Consider the following 12,624-nt stretch of genomic DNA (forward strand, 5'->3'; position numbering starts at 1 on the left):
GTCTGTCTGTCTGTCTGTCTGTCTGTCTGACTGTCTGTCTGTCTGTCTGTCTGTCTGTCTGTCTGTCTGTCTGTCTGTCTGTCGCTTCTCACAATCACACAATTAACTCACACGGATACGCCTGTTACACATTCAACGGGACGTTGCAGTAGTTAAAACCGGCAGGAACATGTACAATCAAGACTACCATCAATCTTCATCCGTGAGTGCTGTACAATTATAACATTTTCCCTTCAAACTCATAGTCAGGAGATCATCTTTTGAGTCAAGTCGAAGAGCCAAAGACCACAGACGCCAGCTATACAAAAACATCAAAACGCAGAGCAAACAAAATCAGTTGTATAACGATAGAACGAGAACGAAATGATAAAGAATCTCTGAATGATGCCAAAAGGAACATCCTTGACCTGTTAAATATATCTCCCAAGTGTTCTTTGTCGAGTGTGGCCTGGATTTCGTCAGCCAGTCTAACAGCACTGGGCAGAGGCGGACTCTTGTTCTGCATCTGCCTGGCCATTTTGAGCAGCTCCTTGTTGTATCTGCCAACATCCCGGTCCAAGTACGTCTCCAACTTTTTCTTAGACATGATGGTGATGGCCTTGACCGTTGACAATCGCGTGTGTCCTGTCACCTCAACGGTAGCTCAGACAAAAAAAAAGACGATGGGGAGTGACTTCCGACAGATTGCTGTATTTCTTGACAAATGGAAAAAGGAACAGAAAATTGCGCTGTCAGACTATGATCGCTGACACTTTTCAAACCAACTGTTTATGTGATTCTACATCAGAATCTGCACAAAAAGTTGAATTTCAAGAGACTTAACCAGAAAATTATGTGTAATAGATCTAGAAATTGTTAAACAATTCAAATTTTTCTCTCGAGAAAGTCACACAGACGTCCCATAACCACTACGATAAGCGTTCATTACTGTTTGTCTTCTTCAAACGCTATGAACACCCGCCCTGACTTCCCGGCTACAAGAGATGAATGTTACACATTACAAAATGGTATTTACAATTTTTAAAAATATTTTTTAAACGTATGTATGTAACATCTACCACAAAACACCAAATCACCATGTTTTTGTCTAGTAATGTGCAACATCAAACATTTGGGACGAAAATTCATTTCTCTACTTCCGTTCAGGCAGGGCGCACATAAACGAGTTCACCAATACACTTCCAAAGTGTAGACTCTATATCCACATTAAAAATAAATTGCAGGTGATTCCCGATATGGATTAGTGTTTGTTTTTTTAGTCTGTTCAAATTTTACCTCCCATCACGGTAATGCCACTCACGTAGAATTGTCACATCCTTCCTCGCATATACTTGTACATGTAGTGGTGCTTGAGACACACAACTTACCAAACCTTACAAGCTACACGCCTAATTAGCTGCAGAATCATCGCAATGTCTATGGGAATAGCACAAGAGTGTGGAGATGTGTCTAATTTACAAAACTGGAAATCGAGAATCCTACTTTCCTCTTCTTGTTATAACCTTACAGTGTTGCAAGGGATGTTAATATATACAATTTTGCATTTCATTTTTTGCCTTTTCTTTGATGAACGCAGATGACTTGAATCCGGTTCTTAATCCTATTTTTTCTTATGTAATGCTGTATCCAACTCTGCTTGGGCTGGCAAGTGGGGTCAATGAGATAGGTCAACACAGTGCAGATCGTTTTCAATTGCGGCGAACTTGCATGCTTTGATAGATAGAGTGGGATTTCGTTGATTTTGCTTTGCCCCCGCACGTTGTGAAACAATTATATTTGCTGTTTCTGACACCCCCCCCCCTCTTACCCACAGGCAGGTTGCAGCATGTAGAATGCATGCGTTCAATTCCCTTACCGGAAGATCCATATTTTGAAAAATCGAGTATCCATCCCTTTTTGCACTGATACCGTTCAGACCGGGATGCCCTGTCAGGCAGGGTCGAGGCAGGTGCCTCCTAAATCATCTTTATAATGTCAATAGAGTGTGGACTTAAACAATACTCCCCCCCCCCCCAACCTGCCAACCAATAATTTGTACATGTGCAACAAATAAAAGTAGAGCTGCTCCAATGTTTCACGAAAGACCAGGTACAGACATAATTGCTAATTTCAACCCGATATTATAGAACGTGCTACATGCAAATGCCAGTATTATTCATATAAATGTAATACAAATAAATGTGTCTCAACGAGGAGGAATCAGGCGCTTGGCATCTTAAGGGCATATATAGTTATTGGTGTTATCTTAAAGTCTGTTCATTTGTTTTGCTTTTGATGAAAAAACATCCATCTTAAGCAGTACTAGAGATATATGCCTTATGTCAGAGGCACAAACCAAGGAAAATATGGCAGCAAAGGTTTGGTGACTTCCAAAGCTTCAATGTCCTTGGAAACTGTAAACATGGATTTTGTGTGCATTTGATCAACATTTTCGGAGTAAAATCCACAAATAAATGTGTTTTCAAATGAACATAATAGGAAACAAATCGACAAAAGATTCCCAACAGGTAGAAAAATGCAGATTTCTTTTATTTCATTCTTTTGACGAGCGCCTGATTTTACCACGATGCCGCACAACTGGTTCCGTGTAACCATTAGAAGGTTTTCTGGTATTGCATTCGTTGTACCGGGGACAACATAATACCACACCATCGATAGAGAAATACGTGATCTCTCGTCTCTTTGCTATTCGTGTCAATTTTTTCTCAATTATCAATGAGCCAACATTTCCCTTGACACTGTTTGCCCATGGCCTTGCTGAGAATTGTTGCGTTTTTTGAGATCGTTATCTCATTTCATATGGCAGGATGATCTATTGCATTTTTTAGGGGGGTGGAAGCAGATACCGATAGCTTTTTGAGCTGCCGGATAAACAGATTACTCTTTAAAGCGGTGCCCAGTGGCAGGATCGGTTTGGTTTGACTTTCCTCCTTGGAAGGGCAAAAGCTACCATCGTGATACAAACAGAAAGAAAGACAACGGTGAACTTCAAAAACAAAACCCTTTTGTTTTCAAGACCGCGAGTCGGGCGATTAGTAGGCCGCCAGAAAATGAACCGATCCTCGTACGGACACCGCCTATTGCTTCCAATTGCCGTCACACTAAGAGACTGGCCTTGAAAATGGAATGAACTGTCCTGTAGAGCTGATCCGCAAGGTATCAGATAACAGGCTGCTTTTGTTAATTGAACTCGCTTCTATGTATTAATGAGAATATGAAGCGAAAGATACAATACTTTATACTCATAAATTATAGTGTTTGAACATTTGCTTGCGAAATGTGTGGAGAAAGAGAGAGATATATATATATATATATATATATATATATATATATATATATATATATATATATATATATATATATATATATATATATATATATATATAGAGACATAGAGAGAGAGAGAGAGAGAGAGAGAGAGAGAGAGAGAGAGAGAGAGAGAGAGAGAGAGAGAGAGAGAGAGAGAGAGAGAGAGAGAGAGAGAGAGAGAGAGAGAGAGAGAGAGAGAGAGAGAGAGAGAGATGCACAGATAGACACACGCACACAAACAGACAGATGGACAGAGAGAAGACCATAAAAAATTTAAGGCCAATAGTCCATGTAATTGCCAATACCAGTCTGCCATCGACTATTCACTGAATATTTTGGTCGTGTTATAAGATTTTTTTTTTACTTTGCTAGAAAACATTCGAAATTGTCAGGATAAATATTAGCACTCCAGGATGTGACCTTCATTTTTGAACTAGTTTGTTGTAAAGGACGACGTTAATTACTTTGGTTTGATCTTTTCTGCTTTATCTTCTTCTATGGTGTGAAAAAATTTGAACCCCTTTCCAGCATTGTGAAGTTATTTATGAAGCAAAACATCAAAATACAACGTCCATCTCCGGCAGCACAGAGGTAGGTAAACCAAAAACATTGAAAATTCCCCAAAGAACCACAAGTTCAAGAGCACCGAAATGAGAATTTCGAAACAGGGTCATCAACAACTTAGCTCATGACAGTGTCAACGGAGTTTATGCTACGCCCTATCTGCGTGTTAGTAGTCTTGTCATTTTTCAGCTGAATTGAAGAAAACTTATTGCTGTTTTAAAGCCCAGGGAGATACGATGGATTTCATTTTGATGGAAGAACACTCAGTCCCTCAATCGACGTCTGTGGTGGAATGTGATTTCAATTTCAGAGTGGAGAAATTTGCAGGATTATTTAAAATTGTGTATTTCCATTTGTATGCGGAGATATTGTGTCGCACTCAGCCCGGGGTAGCCTTGACCGGGAGTTTGTTTCCCACAGCGACTAAATTGAATTGATGGGGGAGTAATGCACAACCTTACGTTATTTTCACTAGTACCTCGCCATACCACCGAGCTGAGAGAAAATATTCCAGAAAGGACCCAAAAAATGTTTCAAAAATGATTATGGCCTCATTCGAATTTGGTATCCTTACTCCATTTTGAACTCCACACTTTTACGTGTCAAATTAAGTTTGTAACCTCTGCACTACAGCGTAAGGCTACGTGCATAGTGCACCCGGACCCGGCAGTGCGCAACCGGTAGAAAAAACCCTGCACAGGCCAATCCCTCTCGGAGATCACTTCGACGACTTCAGGCGTGCATAGTACGCTCGGCCCTAACCTCTTTTTTTTTTTTTTTTAGCTGTATTTGCCCCGATTGTGCAAGCAGGGTTTTTCCCGGCCGTCCTAAAACATTTTCTGTTTTTCAAAACAATATCTCAGTCTGACAACAAGGCGTTCTTCAGGTGAAATTGCTAGACATAAATCCATCCGTAGACTTTCCTACAGATCAGCAGCACAGTGCTGAAGAAGATCATAGAACGTCTGATGCTCCATCCTGTAGTATTGGGCAAATCTCTCTGGATCATTCAGCTGTTAGGGCATCAGATGGTGATATTCTCCGTGAATGTTTCGCAATTTGTTGATTGGGTGCACAGCAAAACGGCGTGTTGGGTGTAATAGGTTTCTTTTCTTCCACCACTTCCACAATATTATTAAATTTTGACGCCTTGTAAGCGCCATTTTGACTTCGTGTGTTGACGTGAAAATGTGTGGGGGCAGCCGGCTCCAGCCCGGCACCAGCCTGGTCCACTAAGCATGCTTTCAAGGACCCGGGCAACCGGGCGAGGCACATAACACGGCCGGGTCCGGGTCCACTATGTAACTACCCTATGGGATGCAGAATACACTGTAGCATATTCACAAAGTACAAGCGTGTCGTCACCATAGGTGAGTTATTGCGTCACAATCATGCATCTGTTCAGACTTGCAATCTTACAAGGTAACTTATACGTTGACGTTGAACAATAAAACATTGTATTGACACCCCGAACAGAACATTGGTTCTTGCCACACAGTGGAAATGAAGGATCCAACATTTCAATAAAGCCACACAGACAGGAGAAGTATAAGGTATTTTTTAAATCTCAAAGAACGGAAATGAGATATTATGGTATGTACTCCTCTGACAGACAAAGAGACAATCCTAACTCCAAATTATTCGAACATGTGAAAAGCAACCCTATGTGTGTAGTAAAAGGAAAGAGCTGACGTTGTGTTGAGCCGAATAGCTATGTAAATGCTCCAAGAGCAGAGATGCGTAACCCTCTTTGATGCAAAATTTGCACTGTGTGCACGAAACAAAAACCAAATCAAAGCAAAGAAAAATAAGCCAAAAACAAAACCAAAATTCGAAACAAAACAGAAATTTGAAGTTGTGTAGAAAAGGTAAACAATCGTAGAAAAAGCACAGTATGCTTAGCACTTTCATTTTGCTACGATACTTTTCTCTTCGGTTCACGGCTGCAAGAATGACCACATGATCACACACTGAAGATATTAAACATCAACAAGAACAACAGCAACAACAACAATAACAGCAGCATAATAAGAAGAAGAACAGCATTACCAACATTGGTAATGGTCAAATATAGATCTTATTCGGCTTTCGGTTATTTTTAACGTCTGTTTCTGCTCAGACTGATATCTAAGGTTATTATAGAGGCTCAAACAAAATTTAAACATCTGCCAAAGGACTGAACGAGCATAAAAATTTGTTTTTGAGGGGCGGGGGGGGGGGGGGGGGGTTTAAACCGTGTAGGAGTCCCCTCTTACCCTCCACGCACCCACGTATAAAAATACTTGTCTTTTAGAATATTATGATAACCACAGCACCATGCTGACACTAAGAGTATTGGCTGATTCATTGCCAATGTGTTACCTCCACCGTTATCATCAATGCCTTTCTCACCCAGGATCAGGGTATAGACCACGAACGAACCCTTTCCACTTTTCCCTATCCTAAGCTAGTCTCTTAATGTTATTTGATGTCTTCCCACGTTTCTCTACATCCAGTGTTACGTTCCCATTGACACAATTTAAATACTCTAGGAGGCGGACTGCTTTGACCATTCCCACGCCAATCCTGGCAACCCGGGCTGTGCCGTACATTATCCCGGCAGAAATCGGAGATACTCAATAAAACAAAAGTTGGAGCTGAACGCACGGCTTTTGAGTGCAATGGTGAAGAGCTGAACCATTACATCAAAGATGCTGGATCATTATTGATTGTAAGGAATAAACAGACAAGTTGTACCAAAGAAAAGCCTGAATGTTGGCATCTTGTCAAGACAATCAACCACAAGGGAACCACTCTATTGAAACAAGAACAATGACAACAGCGAGGTGACCCTGCATTAAAAGAAGAGAAGGATGGAGGTGCGTCAAGGGCAGTTTCCTCTTTTTATGATTTATTTATACAGACCTCGGATTTCCACAGAAAGGAGATGCTTTATTGACGGCTTTACGGCGTCGCTAAAAACTCATTCTTTATTCCTATGTTGTTTTAACTTTATAATTTGTGCTTTTTGTGCTGTTTTTTAAGTTTCTGAACAATGCGCATTGGACAAGAGTGAAAACTCAACGTATTCCCCACGGGCTGCCACCAACGCATTCTTATTAATATTCAACAAGATTGTCAAAGTGACTCACTCCAGTTTCCTGTGGTGAGCTGAAAATGGCGTCTGTGGTGTAATGACTACGTACTTCGTTATGCAAGCAGTTGACGCGAGTTCGATTCCCTGGTAGTTAAGTTACTTTATTTAGTGTCTCTATCTGTCAGTTTGGACGCTATATCCTTTTCAGCCTAGACTAATCCTGTGTCTATTCTGTGTCAATTGTGGCGTAAAACACGTACAGCCTTGACAACCAGAGAGATGGTATATCATATAAGATAAGATGACTCAAACACAGGTTGCGAATGGACGAGGGTCTTTATGGACAACCTGGGAAAGGAAACGGTCAGACAAAGAAAGAATAACCACATGACAAAAGGTCTGCAAAGACTTCCCTAGATACCAATCCGGATACCTGGGAAGTAGTTGGCATGATGCAGCCAGCGTGGATTCTTCAGTAAAGAAAAGCGTATAACTGTTATTTAGAGTGAGGACAAATCAAAACTTATGAACATGGGAATTCAGGAGATAGAATGTACAAGTGGCACCCTCCAACCACCCGCAGCATGAATTATTTGTTAACACTCACTGTATGTTGGTTTTTTTTGGCAGGTAGAAAATCCCCCAAACAGGTCAAGAGACTGCTCTCAACTTAACTACATAGTCTCTTGAGACCAAAAGGACTAGGAGAAAAGAGAAGACCCCCCCCCCCATAGATGGTTTTAACATTTTCGAACAACGGCACCACCAAAGAGCAATACTTATGGTTGGTGTTTATACGTCGTAACTAAAGAACAAAAGAGAATGCATTAAAAAAACAAACAACTTAACTATCGTACAGTACCGTTCTGTGCAACCCCCTCCAAAATCCTAACACCAAATGGTACACACAAATCTATCTATCTATCTATCTATCTATCTATCTATCTATCTATCTATCTATCTATCGATCGATCTATCGATCGATCTATCCGTCTATCCATGTAGATATATGACATTTTTTTACAACCAAAATTAACAACAACAGTACAAATCCACCCCCTCCCAAAAACAACAACAACAACAACAACAACAAACAAACAACAAAACAACCAAGTACGACCCAGCAAAGGAAAACATATTTTTTTAAAAATCACATCTTACAAAAGATGCAATTCAACATCGGAAAGAGAAAAAAAACAACGTCTTGGATGTTTTCGCTTTAGAAATATTTAAAACTGAAAGCTAGCGCTTATATTGACGTGGAATCAGACAATCGAGAAAATGAGCTTTAAAACCATTTTTACATCTGAACGACTTCAAAAGGATTCAAGAAACATAAATTCACAGAAATAATAATAAGGATTTCTCTTCTCTCTCTCTCTCTCTCTCTCTCTCTCTCTCTCTCTCTCTCTCTCTCTCTCTCTCTCTCTCCATCTCTCGTAAGCACTTAACCTCTGAGAACCAGCACAAACTGTTGTTTTAATGAAGGACAAAAAAGGTACAAGTGTCTGGATCAGTCAACAGCAGAGGAATTGAAGAGACGAGTCTAAAGCGACACGCGAACAAAGCCTGCCAAGCTGGCGTCGCATGCGGTATCTATTTCTCTATTATTGTACCAATTTCCTCGAGGCAAAAACGTTTCTCTTTCCAGGCAGCGTAGAATACACAACTCATATGGAACTAGTCTCGCGATTTCAGAAATGGGTTTAACAGCAGATTCCAAAGCAGATCGATTCATCAAACTCTCGGAAATCAATCGAGAATCAATATTCCAAGAGCCTGCAGCGGTCGCAAGACTGCGTGAACAGGGATAAGGGAGACAACGGAATAATGCACACAAAGGGAGAGTACTGCTTCACTGATGACATGCCCTCGGGCTGACGGCAAAAAGATCAAAAGTATTCGATAGCTGTAAAACACCACATAATGTCGGTTAATGGAATTTTCGATGAAGTGGTTTTAATGTTTTGAGGAAATTATGAACTATGCCGCCTTGTAATGACGTATTTTACGACCCTGGTCTTTCCCCTTTATCCCTTCCCTCCTTCGTAAAACCTCGGGAACTTATTCGTTCATGTCTTCCTCCTCTTTCCTTTTCTTATTGTCTTTTACACATTAACCCTTGTCTTAAAAACTGGAGGCTGTCTTTCACAGACCAGCAAGCATATTATTGAGACATTTTAATCTTAGAAGAGTATGAGTCATTTTATAGTGTGCGTCATGTTATTTGTATTATGCACTAGTATTATACTTCCTAGTTTGAGAAATATTGTCGAAATTTTGGAGACACATGGTTGTCTTACACAGTGGACGTCATGAACAGTGTCATTATAGTGTAAAGATAACACAAAGGAAAAAGTGGTTGTTTGTACAAGTGAAGGTGACCGTTAGAGCAGTTTCAACTGTAATGTATGCAGTATGAAAGGGTTCTTTTCACAAAGTTCTCTTGTTATCGACTTTACCCTTTGGGTATAGATCTAACGGAGTGGTCTTTCATGTTCTCTTTTATTTTCCTTCTTTGTTCTTATGCAGCCTTTTGTCTCTTGTGTCTTCAGATCCCGGTTATTTCCCAGTCTTTATCAACACCCAGACTACTCGAATTATTTCTTTTGTTGTTGTTGTAATTCTTTATACTAGAATTTTGTTACTGTCCACATTATGCAAGTTTCAGTAACTGTATTGCTCTCTCTCTCTCTCTCTCTCTCTCTCTCTCTCTCTCTCTCTCTCTCTCTAACTCTTCCTCCTTTACTCTCTCTATTTTTCGCCCCATCGTTCCCCTCTCCTTGTCTCTCTTTAGGGCTCTCTCCGTACGGATTTATTGTTTTTTTATATTTAAGCCGTTTGTTATTTTTTTCATCTTCATTTCTTCCAAAGTTTGTACATTACGAAATCATCCATTTTTCTGCCCGATATACGAAAAAAACCAACAACACCAAACAAACAACAAACAAACAAACAACCAAAACAACTACAACCAAACAACGCCCCCCCAAAAAAACACAACAACAACAACCAACAAACAAACAAAACAAACCCAACCCCAAACAAACACATTGTTCATGAAGACATATGTTTCATTGTCCTGTTCTATCGAACACTATCTTTTTATCTTGTAATATTGCAAAAAGTTGAAAAAACCCAACATAGTTCTAGAAGAGCTTCTGTTTGACAAGCGGAACAAAACTACTTCCTCGGCGCTGGTGATGACATTATTGGCCGTTGATAGCGGAGGACATTTTCTAAGGGAGTTAGCTTTCTTGAAACTTACTTTGTCTGAATCATCTTCTATGTACAAAACATAGGTAGAAAAAAGCAGTAAAAACGAGAGAAACGTTACATAAAATATAGACTTCGGTGACTACTTTGTGACATGCAGCAAATTAGAAAAAGAAATGAAAAAACTACATGTATAATCGTGAACCTTCATGCTTGCTGTACCTGTTCTGTTCTGTGTTTCGAGATCACGGAGGTAATATTTTTCCGCGACCCCGCGGGTAGTTAAAAGGCGCCACTAGTAGGTCCTACTTCTTTACTTCCCCTCTGTTGTTTTTGTCTAGTGTCTGTCAGTCCTACTTTAGCCCAGCGCTAAATGACCATTGTTGTGTCGATGTGCTTCTCTCTTTACTCATACAAGCATTCCCTGATCGTAGCAAAAGTGGCTTAACCGTTAGATTAGAAAGTTTTTAGTGTACCCCACACTTTGGGACCTATACGATTAAACTAATGGTTAAGGCATCTATCACAAACGTTTCTATATATCTGGAGTACATCCGTATCTAGATATCTAGAAGCCTTACATGTGAGTGATATCAGGCAGCATAATTTTGTTACACACTAGTGTACAATTACAATGTGGTATGTTTACACTTTGTATTCATTAAACGACCCACCCCCACCCCGCGTGATCTTTGAGGCCCCAAAAATAGCACAACTTCATAGTTCTGCCCTCTTGACAATGCTATATTATTAGTGTTTGAGGTAAAGACTATTCTGAAGTCATCATGGTCAATACAATGCTACATACCGTGGTACAGGCAAAGTCATTTGTATAGAATAGTAAAAATGACAAGTTCTGTTTAACTTTAGAAAAAGCATTCCCCTTTTCTTAGATTAAACAAAAACCAGCAAAAAAACAACAACAAACCAACAAACAAACCCGATTTTAATTTAAATGGCAGTTCTATTGTTGGCATAAAGAAGCACCCGTTTTTGTCATTTTAAACGAACAGGCTGAAAAGAGTCATAAACAAACTTTAAAATAGTAAACAAATTTCGAGAATGATGTTATGATTGCCTAAAAAGTCAGTTTCTGATTGTTTATCATGTACTAAGACACAATAATGGTAGCGGGTTGGATCGACAGTGTTGTTCATTGATCACAGTATTCATAGAGCATTCAGTGGTGGGACAGCATGTGCCCACAGTCAGTGTTCATGGTGTACTATTAGCTCAGTGGGTATCACTCTTAACTAGTGGTTAGCCTACCGGGCTCGTAATCGTGAGACGTTGCGGGGTCGGGGGTCAAAACCGCGGGGCGACGTTGTGTCCTTGGGAAAGGCACTTTACACAAATTTTCCCCACTTCCTCCAGGTGGAAATGGGTACCCGGCTATAGACAGCGAAAGATCTGGTCAGTATGTTAGTGTTTTAGCGCCTATAAATGGCTGCTTGTACTGTATGCTTCCCAGGAAGTTGAGTTTGTTTCAGAATGCTCTCAGGTCTGCTGGGGTAATAGTATAGATTGTGAAGCTCATAGAGCTTGCTGTTGGGCGGGGATTTGCGCTAAACAAATGCTATCTATTATTATCAACTTAGATTGTTTTTAGGAGTCACTAAAGGTCTTCCCTCATTTGGCTTGGTCTAATCGGTGATGGACGTTAAATTCGGAGGCCCAATCTATATTAAATAATCTTACAGTATTGAAAGAGGTGTTAATTTATACAATGACAATGGCAGTTTTCAAGCGTGTATCTTTAGCATAGTTGATACCATGCTTGACTATGGGGCAGGGTAAGGGGTAGAGATATGACTCTGGTTTGAATCCCCTAGGAAGTTTTCAAGCAGCTCAATTTATTAGTTTGATCCTATTGAAAACGAACTTCAAATTCGGACATTCAAGCACTTTAATTACATTTTGAAATAGAAGTTAAACTCATACCACACCATACCACACCATACCACACCATACCATACCATGTCATACCATTCTATATCACACCATACCATACCATACCATACCAGACCAGACCATGCCATACCATACCATACCACACCACACCATACCATACCATACCATGCCAAACCATTTCGCACCACACCACACCACACCATACCACACCATACCATACCATACCATACCATACCATACCATACCATACCATACCATACCATACCATACCATACCATACCATACCATGCCATGCCATGCCATGCTAAACACCGTCCGGCAGAAATAAGATCGAAAGGGCGACTGCCTTGGCGTGCACTTTTAGCAAGTTCATGTAACAGGGCCAAGTGGGACTGACCTCTGTCTGACAACCGGGGATGACGGCACACTTGGGGGTGGTGTATAATATGTTGTACATTAGGTGCACACATGTGCAATGTATGATGCTACGTATAATGTAAATATTAGAGAAGAGAGAAGACAGAAAAAGATAAAAATAATGAGAAAGA

General features: G+C 40.2%; 1 protein-coding gene across 1 annotated transcript in view; it reads right to left on the reverse strand.

The window, feature by feature from the left end:
- Nucleotides 1-1,143, reverse strand: part of LOC101850700 — a 10,637-nt gene extending 9,494 nt beyond the window's left edge. The window contains exons 1-2 of the mRNA XM_005092451.2: nt 1,077-1,143; nt 408-695 (exon numbers count right to left, since the gene is read on the reverse strand). Of these exons, the coding sequence (XP_005092508.1) occupies nt 408-586 (179 nt within the window). The 5' untranslated portion in view covers nt 587-695; nt 1,077-1,143. The remainder of the gene's footprint in view (nt 1-407; nt 696-1,076) is intronic.
- Nucleotides 1,144-12,624: the final 11,481 nt, after the last annotated feature.

The sequence above is a fragment of the Aplysia californica genome, unplaced genomic scaffold (assembly GCF_000002075.1).
Source record: "Aplysia californica isolate F4 #8 unplaced genomic scaffold, AplCal3.0 scaffold00046, whole genome shotgun sequence".
Lineage (NCBI taxonomy): Eukaryota > Metazoa > Mollusca > Gastropoda > Aplysiida > Aplysiidae > Aplysia > Aplysia californica.